Source organism: Schistocerca serialis, chromosome 6 (genome assembly GCF_023864345.2).
Source record: "Schistocerca serialis cubense isolate TAMUIC-IGC-003099 chromosome 6, iqSchSeri2.2, whole genome shotgun sequence".
NCBI lineage: Eukaryota > Metazoa > Arthropoda > Insecta > Orthoptera > Acrididae > Schistocerca > Schistocerca serialis.
Genome location: NC_064643.1, coordinates 519,892,572 through 519,914,005, shown reverse-complemented (window position 1 = coordinate 519,914,005; position 21,434 = coordinate 519,892,572). Strand labels below are relative to the sequence as shown.

The 21,434-nt window shown below is 37.7% G+C and overlaps 1 protein-coding gene across 2 annotated transcripts in view; it reads left to right on the top strand.

The window, feature by feature from the left end:
* The first annotated feature begins 9,345 nt into the window (after positions 1–9,345).
* LOC126483992 (uncharacterized) overlaps positions 9,346–21,434 on the top strand; it is a 91,573-nt gene continuing 79,484 nt past the window's right edge. Inside the window, exons 1-3 of one of the 2 annotated variants that reach the window (XM_050107297.1) lie at positions 9,346–9,588; positions 12,535–12,651; positions 18,208–18,419. In XM_050107297.1, coding sequence (XP_049963254.1) covers positions 12,594–12,651; positions 18,208–18,419 — 270 coding nt within the window. In that variant the 5' untranslated portion in view covers positions 9,346–9,588; positions 12,535–12,593. The remainder of the gene's footprint in view (positions 9,589–12,534; positions 12,652–18,207; positions 18,420–21,434) is intronic. The other variant, XM_050107298.1, reaches the window with a different exon arrangement.

Sequence of the window (21,434 nt, the reverse complement as noted above, 5' to 3'; positions counted from 1 at the left end):
AAATGCTCACTGCAGCAGATGTCGACATTCCTCCTTCTTACGAGAAATTCATTTAGCAAGCTTCCCCAACTTCTCTGAATTGAAGGCATGTGTCGCACATGTGTTCCCCTCAGACAGAAAGGTTGCAATCCTTAACCATGAAGTTCTGATGGCACCGACATACAATACCTGCAGAGTGCGAGTGGCATGGCCTTTACGGACAATGCCATGCAGTTTTTTGACATCTACACTCCTTATAGCTCAGGATGACACTGGTGGAGAAGACACTGCTAGAGCCATGAGAGTGGATTATCAGGCCACCAAAGGCGATAAACAAGATGTGTACAACTACAGAAGAATTGCTTTGCAACCAGTTGCATATAACATACTCTCCGAGATCCTACTAAACAGAGTAAAAACAACGCTATAGAGTAATTTAGGTGAATATCAAGGTGGTTTTGGGATGGGCAGATCATGTCCTGGACAATTGTTTAATCAGAAGTCAATCATTTGCCGCAGAATACTGAATTTAAAAGGTCAGTATTTTTATTTGGAACTGCATGTTGTATATTAAGCAAGCATGTAGTATGAGGTATTCTTAAAGTGCCACTTTCGTGATGGCACTATAGGTAGATAGTCTCAGGCTCATACCAGCAATTCGATAGCCTGATCCCAAAAACTTCTCTTTTTTTTGTAATATGTAAGTGCTAATGATAAAATTTGAATATATCTAAACAGTTCAATTGCTACATGTGAAACTAATATAATCAATTTAGTTATGGTTACTACCCATGTAAGTCAAGAGGCTACAGGCAATCACACTGTAGCCCATTAGTATATTTCTGAAAAAGTCGTCACTAAGTATGTGGACCACGTGAATCAACAATTTGGTGCTTATAAATTTTTTGGTGATGTAAGAAAGTGTAAATTTTTCTTGTCCACCACTGGTGTTCCTGTGTTTGAACTGTCAAGCCTCTTTTTCTGGATAAGAAATCAAGTGGCTTGAGTTTTACAGGCATAAAACTTAAAATAGACAAATATTTTCAGGATAACCTTGCTCTGATGGCAGTTTTTCCTTACATATAAACAATCAGCGCCATCATACACCGAAGATATGGCCTCCTTGCAAGGTCTAACTCATGACTGTTAGTTTCAATGCGAAAATCCACACTATGCCCTATCTTACATAGATTCCACACTCAAGAACATGCTGCTTGTTCACACATCAGACTCGGGGCTCAAAAACGACCTTTTCACTTGGAGAAACACACTTTACATAATTGTTTATTCGTGGTTCATGCTTTTGAACAAGCTCAAAGTTCTGTATGGGCGTTTGAATGCAGTGATCCTGATGTTTTGCAGATGATTTCCTGCGTTCTGCTGTTACTGAAAGTTGTTGGTCAGGTCATCAGTGCCAGCCCCATGGACCTCAATAACCACTCCATCCCCCACCGCCTCTACTGTTGGTCATCCACCACTGATGCATCAGCAATGCTTTTGGATGTGGATTCTGCTTCACCTACTACTAACTCACCAATGCAACCTTAGGCTTATCCTCATTTGAATATTTTCTCATTTTATGAAAGCATCACAGATGTATAGATCTTTAGATATTTTCTTTGTTTTTGACTTTGTTTACTGACTCATGTGGCATGGTATAAGTAACATACAACGCTCAGTATAAATAGAATGTGAAAATTAATTTAGTTCATATTTTATGAGAATCGATATCAGAAGTTAGGAGATGTTGGATTGTGGTGGTTGTCAAAAGGTTCAACTGATGAAGACAATGTAAGATGGATCTAAGGACAGGATGTAGACAACAGTTGTTGGAAGCACAAAGATCCATCAAGATGGACAGTATTCAGACAGTGAGGCTGCTGATCAGAACAGCAGGTATGATATTCAGTGTAGTTTGGTTGCATCTCAGGGAGGCAACAGGTAGCCCATCATAATCAAATTACATATAACAATTGTACAAAGGAATCAAAAATGTATAATTTATGACTCACAGAAGTTGTGATGAAAGAAAGAAATTTGTTCACACACAAGAAATCTTTCATTTAACTAAGAATAACAGGGAATGTCTTAAATACATAGGGTCTTCAGAAGAGATAAAATGGCGTAAATGTACTATGTACAAACACTATTAAAAATAATACTGGGGGCACTCAGTATCTGTATGTAAATATACATAGCAACCTCAACAAGCACATAGAAACACATTCACTCACAGTATAAAATCATTTCCCAAATGAAGTTTTTAATTTTTTTCTTAATTTCTTTTCTTGTTCCAATGTCTTTATCTAAGTTGGCATTCCATTTGTTGCAAAATACGATTTCAGAGTCCCTCATATGTTTTAGAGAGTAGCTTCCTTTTATTCCTTCTACACAGGCAGCTGTAGTTCTAGCTACAACACTAAGTGATCGTTTTGGAGCTCTCTAAAGATGACTCTCATTGTTAGCAGGTCTCATTTCCTCACTATGAGTGTCTGGGATGATTGTACTTATTTTAATTTAACGATTTCATCTAATTTTAATTCCAAACAACTGTACCTGCTAATGGCACACAATGTACAGAGTGTAAACGATAGCTGCCTACAACATTCAATGGTGGTGTAGGGAAAGTCGATACCAACAATCTGGTACAGGACATATGTGCTCCATCAAGCTGGAAAACAACTTCAGGCATGCTTACAAAAGTTACCTAAGCTACAGCAGATGTGTACCACATGAGATTTTGAATGTCATTTCGCTGTCTTATGCCACCAGCTTAGAAGTGTTAACTGACTGAAGCTTACTTCTTTTTCACTAGAATCTACAGCTGTTCTCTGCAAACTCTTATGAAATTGTAAATTTGACGTTTGTGTAAATTTTTGCTCAAAACTATGTGAATTTTGACAGCTTAGCCCTTACAAGCACAATATTCTTGTAGTATGAAGGCCACAGGAATAAAACGACTTAATTGTTAAATGTGTACTCTTAAAACTCACAAACTTTGGAGATAAAATTTACACAAATGTCAATTTCACTGTGCAAGAAAATATTCGAGGACGATTTTAGTGAGTAATAGGAATGAGCTTCAAACTAGTAAGATTGATGTAGCTGATAGTGTAAGAGGGTGAGAAGATATTCAAATTATCATGTGGTACACATGTGCAGTAACTTAGGTGACTTTTGTAAGCCAATTTCAGATGGTTTCCCAGTTTGACATGACATAAATCTCCTACATAAAACTATCTACGTCAATGTGGTACATTGTAAACAGTTATCATGTACACACAATGAATATTAATAAAACCGACAAACGGCAGAGACGTATTACTGACTAGAAATGGAAGAAATCTCATGTGATTTTGGTATGTCGCATTTTCGCCTATATAGTGCTTCGCATATTTTAAGTGCTAGTACTTCACTGCTACAGATAAATCACTTTCAGAAGTACTGTGAAACTTTGTATAGTTTACAGACATCTTAACAACTAGATAACTGAATCTGAAGTTGGCTTACAGACATGAAGAGGAATGGTACTGTGCTTTTCGCCACACTGCCATAGCTCTGGAGTCCAATTTACTTAAATGTTTTTGGTAACTGGATAAGTAGTGACAGCCAACAATATTTTTTAGGTTTTCTATTGCACTTATTCATATTGTCGAATCTCTGTTCTAAAAAATTATGTTACAATAACACTGTAGAGGGCACCAAAATGTCATGGAAAAGCAATGCATTTGGAACCATGAAATTTTTACTGTAAACACATTAGGCGATCTGCACCACCTGCCTACCTATTATTGTTTTCAGTTTTTCTTTATTTATCCTTCTGCTTTTTATAGACAAGTAAAATATTTCATATTTTTTCGCCATCTTATCAGAAAAGCAAAACCATACACTACATACAAAAAACAAATAAAAATAAAAAATATGATATCAGTGCTCGAATTTTGGAGTAAAAAAGAAGTGCCAGTCAACAACAATACTTTTAATGCTTTCTAGTGCTCTGTTTCAAGTTGTCGAATCTATTCTAAGTAATTATGTTACAGTGACACTATATGGGGAAATTTCTCATACAGAAATACTTAGATACAAACAAAAGATTGAGAGCCCATATAAGCTGGAGGAAATTAATCAGACTGTCATGTATAAATTTCACCTGCATATGAACATAACACTGATATGTACTCTTTAATTTGCAGTTTACTCAAACAGACTTGCAAATTTATCCATCACTTGTCTCGCTTTTCAAAATATGAAATGTCTCATATCAATATGAGATTCAAAATTATACATTTGTTGTACATACTTATAAAAACCTACTGGTCCTCCTTTCACATATTCTCTTTACTTCTGTAGTAATGATTATACTACACCATAGAGGTTGCTAAAACTGAAACGCCCAGAAACGTGTATAAAATAAGGGACTACGTGTAACATTCAAATTTCGCAATTACCACAAATTGTAGATAAGCAGCGTCGTCCCAAAATCACGTGATTATCCCTGTTTGGAAACACTTCCAGTAAACCACACTCACTTCAAATGGATCGTATACGAGATGACGGTAGGTATACAGATTGTGGCGAAACGCTCCGCATTTAATAATAATTTTATCAGTACCAAGTGTCTTTTATGTTGTGAAACGTGATGAAAGGAATCCGAATATTTCGAACATTCCAGAAATGGTACCATTTCAAATGTTTCACAGAGGCTGAAAAAGAGAAAATAACGTGTGATTGTGGACTAAAATGTAACGGTCGTAAATCAGCAATTTAAATGCGCATCAAATTTGTGGAACTTTCTGTGACAGAATCACTCCTCAGTGAATGTATGGACTCCAAAAGTTACGTCAAAATGCTTGAAGATTCGCTAAGGGATATTACTCAAACTCCTGTGAAGTCAAAAAAATATGAACTGTTTCAGGTCAATTAGTGCAGGGCAGCTTTCCATACTATGCCTAAGACGAACTACCATGTGCTGTCAAGTAATAAATATGACAGTCCCATGCCAAATATAACTAATTCAAAGATTATTAAGAATGGAAATATCATAGTGGAAGTAAATAATAAACAGAAGAGCAAGATACAATAATTACTCAAGTCACAAAATGCTGCCAATAAACCTTTATTTATTCCTCCTAAAGCAAAGAAGATGAAAGAAGTTAGTAGTAACAAGGCATCTTTATGTAATGAGCTGACGAAAAATTATGAAATCTGCATATATTCTGACAGTCATAGCAAAGGAATTGCAAACGTTTTACGAAATGATCAGCAAGTAAATGCCACTAGTTTCGTTAAACCAGGAGCTTCTATATGTGAAATAGCTAAGAACTGTTCCAATAGCAGATGGTGCACGATATTAACAGCAGGTGCCAACGATGTTTATAAAAATGATCTCAAAGGAGCCACATGATGCTTAAGGAAAACACTGATGTTACTCGAGAAGCAAACAACGATTGTTGTAGGAATTCCGCACAGCTACAATCTTCCAAATTTTTCCTGTGGTAACAAAGCAACTGAGAAAGCAAACAGATTGTATTACAAAATTTGCCAAGCCTTTCATAAAACATGCTTCCTACACACAGAGCATATGAACCATCGACTCTTTACCAGACATGGTATACATCTCAGTGGGAGGGGAAAAACTGTTATCTATAAAACAAATTGTGGAAACTATGAAGTGTGCTCTTTGTACATCTAGTTCAACTACCATTCCTCTAACCCAGACAGTCCCAGCAGTTCTGGTAAGTGCTACTCATGTTCATACTAAGCACAGTGAAGTTCCCATACCTAAAGAACATCATCAGAGAAGTCCTCTCAGACTCAAAGTACACAAGCAGTGTTAACACCAGATACCTCCCATCGGATATGACCCAGAAATAGTTATGCTATACTCTGATCCATGAACGATGCCAGTTCGGGCATGTCGAGGTTTGGATGGGCATGGCATTGTTGATGATTCCAGCGACAGTTGCTTTATGAGCATGAACATGCTTCCCGCTTGAAGGAAGCATGTATCCTTCAGAATATATCTCTCACTTGCTTGTGCACAATTTATCATTTACCGCAATCATCAGGGATAACAAATCGCAACAAATGTAATAGAAGTTCTCTAAATAACTCGCTGTGAATAAGTTTAATGATCACATTAGCTACAGCATTCAGAGCAGAGCGCTCAGAACATTTACTCAACACTCATTGGCTGTCAGAGTATGCGTGACGTAGATGTGCAGAACAATCCTAACTTCGATCGCCATCGTTCGTGACTCCAACCATAGTACTTTGAAGACAGCGACATCAGTTCCAACCACTTCTATGTAAACGAATACACAAGAAACAGCACCAGCAGCAATGTCCAATCAGGTGAGTGGAAGGAAAAAAGTGCCTCCTTCCCATCTGAACGATTTTTTAGAAGAAAGCAGACCAAGGAAGTACATAAGCTAAACAGAATAAGAATGTAGGTAAGTGGTTTATCAGAAATGTCTAAAAGTAGTAGTAATAAGCAAAACAAAACCAACTTTTTCCCATTTCATAGAATGCATCATAATGTTCAATCTCTAGCCAACAAATTACAAGTACTAGAAATAATACTAGATTATGACATAAAAGTTGAGCACTGAATAAAAAAATAATAACAAATAGAAACTGTAAATATATCTGGTTTTCTCCTAGACAGTTCATTTTGGAGGTCTCACAATGAACATGGAAAGTCAACTGTCTTTGCAAAGTAGAATCTAAGGTATAAAGAAATCCACACAAATTCTAATGTTATTAAGGGAAAAGTATTTGAAATGGCAGCTATTGAACTTATAGACATCCACCTTTCCATTCTAACTGCATACAGATCACCTGATGGCGACTTTGAGGACTTCCTGTGTAAATCTGAAACGATGTTAAGTAGTCTAGATCCAATAAAAAAGGAAATTATTTGTGGTCACTTTAACATTGATTTTTTTGAAACCTTCAAACTGCAGATATAGATTACTGAGTATGGCAAATTCCCATAGTGAATGTGCCAGCAAGAACTCCTAACCTTGTGAAACAGCACTAGACAAAATTTTTATTCAAGAAACCCACTCTCCATACAATAATAAAGTAGTAAATATGGGCTACAGTGACCATGAGTCTCTGTTGCTAATACCTTCAAGGAGTACTTTAGCAAAATAGCAAATGATCTCATCCAAAGTAGCTTTCAAGTCCATAATGTGCACCACATTGGAAACCACAAATCCCCAGGTGGGTCTCTGTTTCTGAAACAGGTCACATACAATGAGCAAATACTGGGAGTTAGATCATTAAAGAAACCATCATGTGATTTTGATAATATTCCAGGCTGTTTTATAATCCAAGCTGGATATTATGTTGTAGAACTAGAAGGCAAAGGTCCCGAGTTCGAGTCTCGGTCGGGCACACAGTTTTAATCTGCCAGGAAGTTTCATGTTGTAGAACTACTGAAGCATATTATTAATCACTCTTTCTCCATCGGTACATTTCCAAACCCTCTTAAGGTTGTGAAGTAACCCCCATGAACAAAAGGGAAGCCACAGTCAATGTCAACAATTACAGGACTGTAGCTCAGCTTAGTGGCTTCTCAAAGATCTTCGAGAAGCTCTTTTACAACAGATTGCTAGAGTTTATTAACAAAATCTCTTTTTTGTCAAATCATGAGCGTGATTCCAGCCAATCAAGGTTCACATCCATAGTGGTCTATGAATTCCTGCATGTGATCCTAAAAGCTGTAGATGAAAAGGGAATGGCTACTGGAACCTTCTTAGACCTATCCAAACCAATTTATATTACAGAGCACACTATTCTATTAAGTAAATTGGAAACAACGGGAACTGGAGGTATTCCAAATGAGTGGCTTAGTTCATATATTACTAATCGATAGCAAAAAAACTGTTCTTAAACATGATAAGATCACTGGAAACATAATAAGAACAGCAATATACGCATCAGAAAAAGCTACAACGAAATACGGTGTGCCACAATGATCAACATTAGGTTCAATCCTCATTCTTTTGAATACGGGTGACCCGAATGAAATGGTGCATACCAAACAAGAAACTTTATTTGCTGATGACACCAATATTTTGATTACAAGTTAAACCAAAAAGACCTTCAAATATCTACAGACACATCATCTCTGGAACTAACATACTGATTTGGAAGAAATAAACTTATCATAAACATTGAAAATATGATAGCTGTGAACTTCCATGTATCCCACACTAAGCAATAAATGTTCCCTCACTGAAAAACAAATAACAAAAGTTTAAAATTGGTTGATGATGTGAAATTCCTAGGAAAAGCTTTGCAGAATTACCTAAAATGGAACATACATGTTAAAGTTCTTACACCTAAACGGTCATCAGTCTGTTATATGCTACAGATACTTAGCACAAGCTGTAACAGAGAAACAGTAATACAGGCACCTCATGCACACCTCCAATCAGCCGTTAGATATGGAATAATATTCTGGTGGGATGCACCTTGTAGTCAATCCATATTCAAAACCCAAAAATGAGCTTTCAGAATCATATGCAATGTAAAGAAACAACAATCATGTTACCCTTTTTTCCCGGCATTAAAGATACTGAATATTTCATGTCAGATTCGGATTCTTTATTGGTCATTCAGCATTATTACAAGCAATAGACTTTGTCAGTTCACTTAACCTATTAATGTTACAAAATAAGGTTTTACATATTTAAGTTGATATTGGGCATTTCTAAAAATTCTTCTAATGAATAGAATGGATTAGTTAACAAGAAGTTATGCACATTTTCTTTAAATAATTTGTCATGCTTGATTGACGCACTTTTAGACAATTTGTTATATATTTTAATTGTCATATACTTATGACTGTTGTTAGTTGTACATATTTCAAACAGCAGTCTTTACCAGAGAATATTTAGAAACCTCCAATGCATATCAGCAAAACAGCACTGTGCATAGTCATGGGACAAGAAATGACAATAACATTCATTTCTCCTATGCCAAGACATCAACCTAACAGAAAAATGTTCTTCATAGAGGTACGCAATTATATAATGACCTTCCTAAAAACAACTAATTATTAAAGGGTGTAAGCTTGTTCAATATATATAATATCTTTATCCTCTCGGTATTCTTTATTGACTTGTCCTATATCAGTACAAAACGTCACAAGACCAAATTTAAGTAAATAAAGAACATAGATATACAACATCTGTGGTAGAATACAACGGCGTTAATTTAAACTCGTTTGTAGTATCTGTGTCAAATATCACAGATCTTTGACTTGTTTTTGTTTTGGTGCTGTTACTTGTTGGACACTAGTAGTAGAGACTAGAGACTAGAGACGCAGAGTTCCGATTGCAGTATGTAGGAAATTATGTATATGGCACCTAGAATTATAGAATAATGCAGCTTTTCCCATTTTATGTAGAACGAGCTTCAAGACGAATGTTTCATGTTAATGACAAGAGATTGAAAGAATGCCGTACGGTCTTTCAAAGAAATATTCTCATTGACCAGTGAACCGAATCCTGAACGGACTTAGGAATTGCATATTTAAGTGTTAAAGATGTATTCCGTTTTGTTAAGTATGCACCAGTCCTGAAGTACTGAAAACTGGTAAGCTGTAGTTTCATTACTGCTGTGATATTTTACACAGAAAAGAATCTGACACTGGTATGAATGTTACGGCAGAGCAACTAAAGAGGAGTTCTATGTATGTCTAGAGCTGTCCTAGCCCGAATTTCTCGAAGTTTAATATCATGAGTATTACACGACACGTATGTAGATCATAGCATCTATCTGCCTTCTATCTTTACGCTAATGTCCAGAAATTTATGCTGGGTCCCTCTAACTCCTTGCTGATTTTTAATTAGTATGCCACTGGTTCGTATTTTTACAGATTTGTGCAGTTGTGTATTGGAATCACAAATTTGTGGAAAATATGAACCAGAGGCACACTAATATCAGCAAGGAGTTAGAGAGACCCTGCAAAAATTTCCTGGACATTAGCGTAAACATAGAATACAGCAATCATAAATTGAAAATTACCGAAGAGACTCCTTTGTTGATACTTTTATCGCAGTTTCCTCCCAGCTTTCTACAGCCTGTAAACGAGCAACATTCCACCATATGATGGACCACCTCCTTTCTATACCCACGTGAAGGATTTGGCCATCAACTGAATACAACAGCCACAGATAATGAATTTGATTCCCAACATCACCGACAAAATTCTAATTAAAAGATGAAGAAGCGAACGAGATCCCTATTTTCCCTAATAAACAACACAGACAAACTGGAAAAGAAATTGTGCAGATCACCTTCTATAGGAAAAATGTCAAACAGGATAAGTAACAGAATGAGATTTTCACTCTGCAGCAGAGTGTGCGCTGATATGAAACTTCCTGGCAGATTAAAACTGTGTGCCGGACTGAGACTCGAACTTGGGACCTTTGCCTTTCGCGGGCAAGTGCTCTACCAACAGAGCTACCCAAGCACGACTCATGCCTCGTCCTAAAAGCTTTACTTCCGCCACTACCTCGTCTCCTAACTGTTCTGCCCCCATTTGTAAAGCGCTCAAGTTCGAGTCTCGGTCCGGCACATAGTTTTAATCTGCCAGGAAGTTTCATATCAGCGCACACTCTGCTGCAGAGTGAAAATCTCGTTCTGGAAACATCCCCCAAGCTGTGGCTAAGCCATGTCTCCGCAGTATACTTTCCTTCAGGAGTGCTAGTTCTGCAAGGTTCGCAGGAGAGCTTCTGTAAAGTTTGGAAGGTAGGAGACGAGGTACTGGTGGAAGTAAAGCTTTGAGGACGGGGCGTGAGTCGTGCTTGGGTAGCTCCGTTGGTAGAGCATTTGCCCGCGAAAGGCAAAGGTCCCGAGTTTGAGTCTCGGTCCGGCACACAGTTTTAATCTGCCAGGAAGTTTCATAGGATAAGTAACATTTTGAAGGCAAATGGTTTCTCTGTGCTTTTACGTCTTCAGACAATAGGTAGCTGATTGTTCAGTGCAAAAGACAAACAACCAGCCATCGAAAAAAGTGGGGTTTATAAGATCGTATGCTGGGAGTGTCAATTTTGCTACACTGGACAGACTGGGAGTTCAGTCAGCACCAGACTTAAAGAACATAATAGAATCTGGAGATTGGAGATGCCTGATTCAGCCTTTGCAGAACATTCCCTAAACAAAAACCACAAATCCATAATAGATGTACAGGTCTTACACATAGAGGAAATGGGGGCAAAACAGCCAGTTGGAAATCCTAGAAATTAAGAAACAGATGTGTATATCCTGACACATGTTAATAAATGAGCAAACGCAATTCAATTATTCACCTCTTTTAGATGATATCACAAATCCCAGATAAAAGTAGAACTTTGGGCCACAGTCCATAAGTAGATAAAAAGTTCTAGGGTGATGCATAACTTTATTCCGAGGTATATCTAGTCATGTTAGTGTAAATGCTTAATTATAGTAAGTCAGTATGTAATTTGTCAAAAAATGGTCATTTAAGTAATTTTGCAATAAGCCAATGTTGTGCAGTAACCATAATAAAATTTGTGAAACAACTTCTGTTTCATTTGTTGGAGATGAAAAGGCATCTTTAGGGTATGGTCTGTAGAACATGATGAATGGTTAGAAAGAAGGGGTCAAATTCTTGAAAAATTTCTGCATTTCTTCATTAGTTTTTGTCTGCTTCTTGTCAGTAGTAGCACATCTACGCCTACATGGACACTCTTCAAATCACATTTAAGTGCCTGGCAAAGGGTTAATCGAACTACCTTTACAATTATCTGTTATTCCAATCTCGTATAGTGCGCGGAAAGAACGAACACATATATCTTTCCATACGAGCTCTGATTTCTCTTATTTTGTCGTGGTGATCATTTCTCCCTCTGTAGGTCGGTGTCACCAAAATAATTTCACATTCGGAGGAGAAAGTTGGTGATTGGAATTTCGTGAGAAGATACCATCGCAATGAAAAACGCCTTTGTTTTAATACTGTTTACCCGAAGTTCTGTATCATTTCAGTGGCACCCTTTCCCATATTACACGATAATACAAAAAGACGTGCTGCCCTTCTTTGAACTTTTTCGATGTACTCCATCAGTCCTATCTGGTAAGGATCCCACACTACGCAGCAGTATTCTAAAAGAAGCTAAGACGGCTGCTCAGATTGTCTCCCATATCGTTTATATACATAAGAAACAGCAAAGGGCCTATAACACTACATTGGGGAATGCCAGAAATCACTTCTGTTTTACTTGATGACTTTCCATCTATTACTATGAACTGTAACCTCTCTGACAGGAAATCACAAATCCAGTCACATAACTGAGACGATATTCCATAAACACACAATTTCACTACAAGCTGCTTGTGTGGTAAAGTGTCAAAAGCCTTTTGGAAGTCCAGTAGTGTGGTTTTATGGTAAAAGAAACAGTCACTGAAAGGTATTCAAAGTTTTTGTATGCTATTATAACATGAAGATTTTATGCCTGTAATTTTATTATATGTGACCATAACTAAGAGTTAAGTAACCACTTCAGATGTCTTTTTCAGAGTTACCACAACTGTAGTTCAGAGAAGCTAGACTTCAGTTAAAATGACACGTAAACAATATGGATACTCCTGGGAAAGTTACAAGACCAGTAGAAAGCAGATTACATGCACATAAAGGTAATACTTCCAGCAAGTGCTGTTCCCAAGCCCAATTCACCTGATATCTGTTGTGATATCTCATAAACATTTTATTTTTATTTATTATATTTATTTCCCACTGAACTCACTGGCGTGATCTGTTTTGTGTTATAGCCTTCAAGAAGTATCGTCATAGAATGTTATATACAATGAGAAAATAATTTACTTGGGCCTATGCTGTATCTTTTTTCTTGTATTTTCTAGTGAAATGTCCAAAACAACTTAAAAAACTTACTACAGATAAAATTTTAATATGGAAGGTAATAGGTCATTACTTACACCACAGAGGAATTGTGAGCTATGGGGAGAAATGGTGTTCGGTGTTAATAGTTCCTCTAGTTGTGAATTATGTTTTACAAAAACAATGAGAACAGTAGGAAAAGGAAATACTGAAATGTTTAATACTGGCAACACATTTGATTCACAATGTTATCAAAATGGTGAGCATAAGCAATTCATGTAAATACAAAATGACAACTGTGACATCACACATATAATAATAATAATAATAAACCAAAACAGCACTGGTTTCCTTATAGCGAAAATATTTGAAGTTATTGGGAAACTGGGACTGCAGATTTTCTAGGCGAATTTCATTGACAAAATCTTCTTTTTACATCACAAATCAAATAAGACATCTGGTACTGGAGGCTTCCGTTGACCCATAGCAAGCGCACTTTTGTACATCTGTGGTGTGATAGTGCAGAATGGGATCTGTGATTGCTTGGGATACAAACTTATTAAGCAGGGTAGGGGAAGAGATCACTAGGTAATAACTGTAAAAATAATATCAGGAGCACAGAGAAAACGGATTAAAGACAGAGAACCAGAGGTATGCTAATGTTCAAGAAGAAGTGGTATTGGATGGATAATATCTTTCTGCAACACATTTGTGTTTGGCTCTTCCATTTCATTACTAGTTAATAAGATTAATTATGTTCTTCAAGACACTACAAGCCCTACATCTCCAACAACAAGCTATAGACATCCAGCATCAGGCCCAGTCTCAGAAAGCGCAAAAGGAAACTTGATTTTAATTTATGTGTTACATTCTCTTCATTGTTTCAGGAGGAAGATCTAGTTGAGAAAACTACAAAATTAGAGAGACAGAAAGGCTAGACAATGCTTACTTTCAGGGTACAGAATTCCAGTAGTGTGAATAGAATTGAAAAGTGAAAACATTATTCCTAACTTTCAGAACTATTAGTTCTTTCCTTGAGGAGTTTCTCTCTCTCTCTCTCTCTCTCTCTCTCTCTCTCTCTCTCTCTCTCTCTCTCTCTCTCTGTGTGTGTGTGTGTGTGTGTGTGTGTGTGTGTGTGTGTGTGTGTGTGTGTGTGTGTGTGTGTGTGTTTTCATTGTATCTCATTCTGTCCTTGTGTCATATCTAAACTGAAACTGGCACAATGCTTACTACTACAGTCTTTTTATCACCTTCTTTCTCTGATGCCTCTTCCATCATCTTTGTTTCCTGTCACCGTCACAACAAGTAGGTTTCTCTCATTTTGGGGTCTGAGTGACCTTCCCTTCCTTTTTAACCTTCCCCAACCTACCCCTCTTTACTCCCTGAAGAATGAACTTACAGTTCTGAAACCTAGGAATAGTTTTTTTAATTGTATTTATTGACAGTACAGAAATTGTACCTCTTGAAAGTAAGCCAGTTACTTTAAATGCTTTGGTGTTCCAGTAGTTCACTGCCATTTTTTTATTTATCCGTGGCAGTGTAGGTATAGTTACTGCTATCTGATAACCTATCAAGTCGTCATCCCATTTTTCTGAGGAGGCATGTAATTAATGTTCTCAAGCATCTTTGCACTTACAACCCTCTCATGAAACCTCCAAGAATATGGTAAATTTACTGAAAAATCCAAAGGGAGCTCAGTAGCAATACTTAGATTTTGATGCCAAATTAATTATTCATAGTACTTTGCTATCATCTATGCAATCTTTGGGATTACAGAAGTGTCAGATTCCACCCGTCTGCTTTGACCCATAACGTCATCAGTATTGTGGAAATGGCTATTCTAAGTGTCTCCATTATGGTGCCTATGATGTAACTATGTACCATGCAACAAACACGAAAATACATGTAAATAAGACAATAACATCTCCCTCCAGAAATACAATCAGACTAACAGGACAACTGTGGGAGACTGGGGGTTTAAAGCCTAAGGGTGGGGACAAGCTAAATATAATAGCAAAAAATAAATAATCTAAAAAAAAGTTGCACACCATGATCTCAAAACACACAAAATGATGAAAAAAATTATAACATTCCACTACGGGAATCCGACACTTCCTCAACCACATCTGATGCACCTTCAACTAAAACTACAAAAATTGGAACCGATTATTTCCCTTGGCTTATATAGATCGACTGCAACTATTGATGCCAAAAAAACCAACACCTGCAACTATGAAAAATAAAAGCAAAACCACACGACCTCAAAAATCCAAAAACCAAACATCCCTACATAAATTAAAACACATTCAATACACCGTAAATACACAAAACATCACAACTCGAGAAGAATAGACCCCAAAAGAAAAAAAAAATTACTTACCACAAATAAATTCCCGGACTGCAAACTAGGTATTACTTACCACAAATAAATTCCCAGACTGCAAACTAGGTTGGCCACACTAACACCCCCCCCCCCCCCCCCCCACACACACACACACACACACACACACACACACACAACCACCACACACATACATGTCAACCTCATGTTCTCATGATAACTAATGCACTTCACAATCTCAGCGATCATGCGAAGTAACTGGATGAATTTAATAATGGGCAACATGTCCTCTCCCATCTCTGACTGTGACATAGCACTGTTATTTTTCATGGTCGTATCCATACCTAACAACAGAAGCCACCCAATAAATGGGTAACAGTCAGATTGGAATACCACTGAATCAGATTGGAATGAGCTCCGGTGGCCAGCAAAGACGTGTCTGGAGATGCTCTGGACAACAATGGGATACTGACCTGTCCGTCGCCTGGCATGCATCCTGACTACCAGGAGTGAAGGCCTAAGGTGCCATTTCTTTTCATAGTAGGACCCCTTTGGTTGGAGAGTTTCTACCGCATGACTTTGTGCTTGCCAAACACTACTTTGACCAATGAAGAATGTTGGAGAATTGTGGCCAGGACCTTCACCCATCTCGGGATTTTGATGATCTAACGCATCACTCGGACAGAATTTGGCACAATATCACTCAGGAGGATATCCAGCAATTACATCAATCAGTGCCAAGCCAGATAAGTGCTTGCATAAGGGCCAGAGATGGACAAATGCCTCATTGACTTGCTCAATTTGCAAAGCTCTTGAATAAATCATCCATTTTTTCTGAAATTGTAATCATTTATTTGATTACACATGTACATCACATTTACAAATTCCTGTCCCATTTGAATAATTCCTTTGTGGAGCATTGTTTTTGTATATTCTTGAACTGAACATCACCGCAAATAGGAGGGGCGCTTTTTGTGAGAGAGAGAGAGAGAGAGAGAGAGAGAGAGAGAGAGAGAGAGAGAGAGAGTGTGTGTGTGTGTGTGTGTGTGTGTGTGTGTGTGTGTGTGTGTGTGTGTGTGTGTGTGTGTGAGTGAGAGAGAGAGAGAGAGAGAGAGAGAAGAATAAAATAAAATGTAGTAGTATTTATGTTGGTGTAATTAGGTGAACTTAACCAATTACTGTAAATATTGTGTTCAGATTTGCTATGAGGTGCATTGTTGTCATTTACTGTGTTTGCCAGCATATAAGACACGCCAGGGTAAAAGACTGCTCACTTTTTAAGACTATTTTTAGGGATAAAATTTCTCACTTATTACATCTGCTGCAAAACAATTTTAACACATATGTGCACGTACATCAAATATCTAGGCAATATAAGTAGAGAAAAGTGATTACCTTTTAATTTTTCTCCTCAGATCTGCAAAATTCATTCTCAGGGCTGAAGGAAGAAATACTTGAATCCGCCATGTCAGACTTTGAATCCTCATACAATATCCTCTGTACCATCCAATGCATTAGTGATTCCCTACATTATAAACAATTTAATCACTGTTTCAGTTTTTAAATAGTTCCCTGATGCTTTCACCCTCTCCCAAACTAGAGAAATATTAGGTCTCTTCCTCCTACCTGATAGTGTTGTTTCTAAATCTGATGATTGCACCCATCTGTTCCACTTCATCCTTTGTAAGTCCCTTAAATGCTCTGTAGATACATACATCTAACAGTTGAAGTAAACTAGTCCCCCCCCCCCCCCCCCCCCCCCCCCTGGAATTACAACTAAAAGTCTTCGATTCATTCAGTCTGTTTTTAATGTCTTCTGTTCTGTGAGAACAAAACTGATCTATACTAACAGGACAGGCTTCTTCAGTAGGCCTCCGTGTTGCGTAGACCAAATTTTATCTATACACAACCTCATTTTTCGTCCATCCGCCTTCCCTTTATTTTGTATATGGACAAATAATTCTTTTGGCAATTGTTCCTCAGGAACTGTCACTTGATACAAATTGAGCAGGATAAAATGGCTTTGAAGGGACTCCTTTCATACCCTGAAGTTTTACATTAACACTTTTTGTCCTTGGATTCCACAGGTATATTAGAAGGCACATCAGAGGTTAGCAAAATCTCATCCATGTTTCCAGTTTGTGAAAGTAAAAACTTTTCTCTTTTCCTTGTGTTAATGACAGATCAGTGAAATTCGACAATTTGTTCTTTATATTTGACTGGTATCTTCTGTGGTATTTTTTCTCTTGGTCTACATACAAAGCCAATACCTCTTCATAAATCTTGAAAACCATGATGTTGATCCTGTAAAGTCAGTGATTCCTTTGGTAATAGATACTGATTTTGCTTGATGAATGATCAGTTTCTTAGAAACTGAAGTTCCTGTTTGTCGTAAAATGCAATTATGAAGTTCTGCTTCCAGTTTTGGCCATTTAACTGTTACATGTCTTGGATTATTTTTAGTGCAAGGTGCTTTCTTCAAAATGTGTTTCTGATTCTGCTAAGTTCTTGGCAGTATTTCAGTTGGAGATGGCCCTAAATGCCTCTCTGCCAAACTGGTTCCATGCTCCTTAGGATATGCAATCACTTGCACCCTAAATGCAGTTGTATAGCAATGCTATTTTTCAGCCATAGCCTGCAAATATGACCACAATGTAGGTATAACACAAGTGTATCTCCACATTAAACACAACAATAACTGAAGCTTGAACGAACAATATAAAAACCATCAACAGTGCGACATGTACATCCACTGAACTCTATACAGCAGGAATGCTCAAAATTCACAAGGAAGCTAACAATGAATTGCTTCAAGCTGAAAAATAGAAATTTTTAAGAAATGGAGCTTGTAGTATCTATGTTAACTTGCTACCAGCATCTAAGATGCATCCAGTTTTTGAGACTATTTTTTAAGGAAAAATGTGTCTTATGCACTGGCAAATACGGTATATTGGTACTAATACCGAGATTTTTTTATGTCTGCTTACTTAAATTGAGTTAATTTTTTCCACAGAAAATGATGTCACTTCAAAAACAACCAGTGTTTATGATGCTATTCCAGAAAATGAGATTTCTAGTAGAGAGGCTACACGTGTGGGACAGTTACCAGCTCAAGTACATTGCTCAGACTATCTACAGCAAACTTTGAGTGATCTTATGCAGTTAAATCCTGACGATTTTGTAACACATGATCAGCTGCGACAATTTTCTCATCATGTGCCACAGGTCTGTTCCATATCTAACATAATTTTTCAAATTCTTACAAACAAAGGTTGTCATATAAGTAAACTTACGTTGAAAATTGCCTTGTGTACTAGTCCTAACTTTGGTTTGACCGCCAGTGCTTCATTCCTGGTCAAGGTGGCAACTCATTTACACATGAACGGTATTAGCAGTTTCTCAAGAGTATTCAACAGAAGTACCCAGCAAACAAAATTTTCTGGAACACGATTTCTTATTACAATGACATGGACAGAATACATTGTTTGCTGAGTACCAGGCAGCAATAATGGCGAACAAGCTAATCTGGCAGCCAGAGGCCCTGATGTAGACACTCTCAGTGATATAGTGGTATGCTTTTACCTTATGGCATAGGAGAATCATCATGGCTCAATAGGATAGTGTCTGGAGATGTAGAGAAATAAGATGTGCTGCATGATGACAGCTTCAGGGTCATGCCAAATGTCACTCTCATTGTTCTAATGGAAAGAGTCATTGCCCTAAAGCACACATTCACCTTCATCAGGCAGGAGGCCCACCAGTTTTCATATGGCACATTGTAGCTAATTATGTTTTGTGTTCTGGCAAGAGGGCAGCAGTTGGCATTGATAACATGTTCCATTATATTTGTTTTGTGGAGAGAAGTTTTTATCATTTTATGCATTGTATAGATTTGTACCCAAACTAGGATATTTTAATTTGAGATACAGTGGCTGATCCATTGTAAGTGAGTGATCAACCAATCGAGCCCATCTATTATTTTGGTTTTGAGTGGTTGGTCTTTCAAATTTCACTTTTAATTTTACCGAATACTCATGTTAATATTTATACTTCACTAAGCACTTTTCTTTGTACAGATATCTGTTTTTTCAAATCCTGAATGGCTTTTATTGTTTTATGTGAAATATATTCAAAAGTAAAACAGTGGAAATTCCAAGTAAGAATATCAATGTAGGAAAAGACAGATTGCTACTTACTGTAAAGAAGGCACATTAATTTGCAGACAGATACAATTAAAAAGACACTAACATATAGCTTTCGACCACAACTTTCATCAGCAAAAAAGAAACACACACAATTCATACACAGAAGTAAGCACACCTCATGCACACATGACCACCAACTGCAGCATCTCGGGCTGGAATGGAGCTATTGTGTGGGATGCAAGCAGCAATCTGGAGGGGGCGGAAGAGCGGAAGGGATAGTAGTGTACGGGTGAGGAGAGAAACGAATGCTGTGTGGTGGAGTGTGCAGGGACTAGAATGCCTACAGGCAAAGTGTCAGGAGGTTGTGGGGCAGGGATGTGGGGAAAAAAGAAGAGGATTGGGGAAAGACAGGCAGGTGTGTTGGCAGAGGGCGGCAAATAAACAGGATGGGAGACAAGAATGAGAATAGTCGTGTGTGTGTGTGTGTGTGTGTGTGTATTGTCTGTTTTTGATGAAGGCCTTGTTGGCCAAAATCTCACTTTCTGACAGTCTTTTTGCTGTGCCTATCTGCGACTTGGCATCTCTACTATATGGTGAGTAGCAACTATCCTTTTCATAATATCGTTGGTACAAAGGCATAATTTTAGTTCACTCCAGTCTATGACAGTTTTGTAAATTTATAATTCTTGTGCAGTCATATATTTTCTACAACGCCTTATTTATTGTCCCCATCGGAACTGTGCACACAGAGGCATTTAAGAAGTCATTTCTTCCTATGGTCCATCTGCGTGTGGGATGGAATGAATTTTCAATATTTGGGGCACTGGGTAGAAACCTCTGGCATGAAACTGTTCATGGCTTACAGCGTATGGATATAAATGTACAGGATGCCCAGATTAAACATATAACAATATGAAATGTAATTACTTGAGACATAATTGAGATATTGGTTGGTGATTTGTTTGTACAAGTATGGCAGCTTGGATGAGGCCACATTTCACACTTTGGCATGGTAAACACCCACTGTTGCCTTGTATGGGGAACTGAACCCCCCCCCCCATACAGTTGTAGAGTGTAAACATGACTCTCCCAAAATAAGTGTATGGTGTGGATTGTTGAAGGACAGGCTTATAGGTCCATTCTTCATCGTGGAGCCAGCAGTTAATGCAAGAACGTACGTAGACATGGTGGAGCTGTATGCTGTGCCACAACTTCTCTTGTGATGTGATCTTTCAGCATGATGGCACGCCATGCCATTTTGTGAACATTGTGAGGGATTTGTTGGACCATGAGTTGTCAGATCGCTGGATTGGGAGAGGTAGTCCATCAAGTTGCTTGGTCCCCTAGAAACCCAGACAGTTAGCCAGTTGATTTTTTTTTTCTTTGGGGATTTGTTAAGAATCAGGTGTACCAGATGCCAGTTTGTGATCTACCAAATCTGTGCCATCACTTATGTGCAGGTAACACAAATGTTATGCCAGCAATGTTGCAAAACATGGAGAAAAGTGGAATACGGTGGTAGTGCCAGTAATGGTGTGTGTATTGAGGTGTGTGAAAAAGCATCATAAGTTACCATACTGCAAATAAATACCTCACTTACTTCTCATATTATTACATTTTATATTATTAGGTGTTTAACTCTGACAGCTTGTGTATGAGCTGTGGTCAACTGATCAAATGTCTTGGTAATTTCTTGGCAAGTTGAAAACTGCCTTAAACAGAATCAAGCCAGTGGCATTTTTTGCTAGTGTTCCTTTCTTTTTTTCCATCAATTACTCTTTCTGTATTTGTCCAGTCCATTGGTGGTGGGTAAGGATAATGGATAAAGATGAGGGAAACTGATTTTAGGGGAAACTGGAAGTCTCTAGTTTGAAAGTGCATGCTGGTGGCAGATGTATGATAATATCCTTCCTGTGACTCAGATTTGGTTTGGTGTCCAGGCAGCCCTGTTCAGAATGCTGGTGGCCACCTCACACATGGATGGTCCTAGGAAATGTCAGTTAAATGCCACATTTTAAGTCCAATTGGACACCTGCACCCACATGGTCATCACGGTTAGTAATCATAAAATGAAATAATTAAATTAGCATGAATT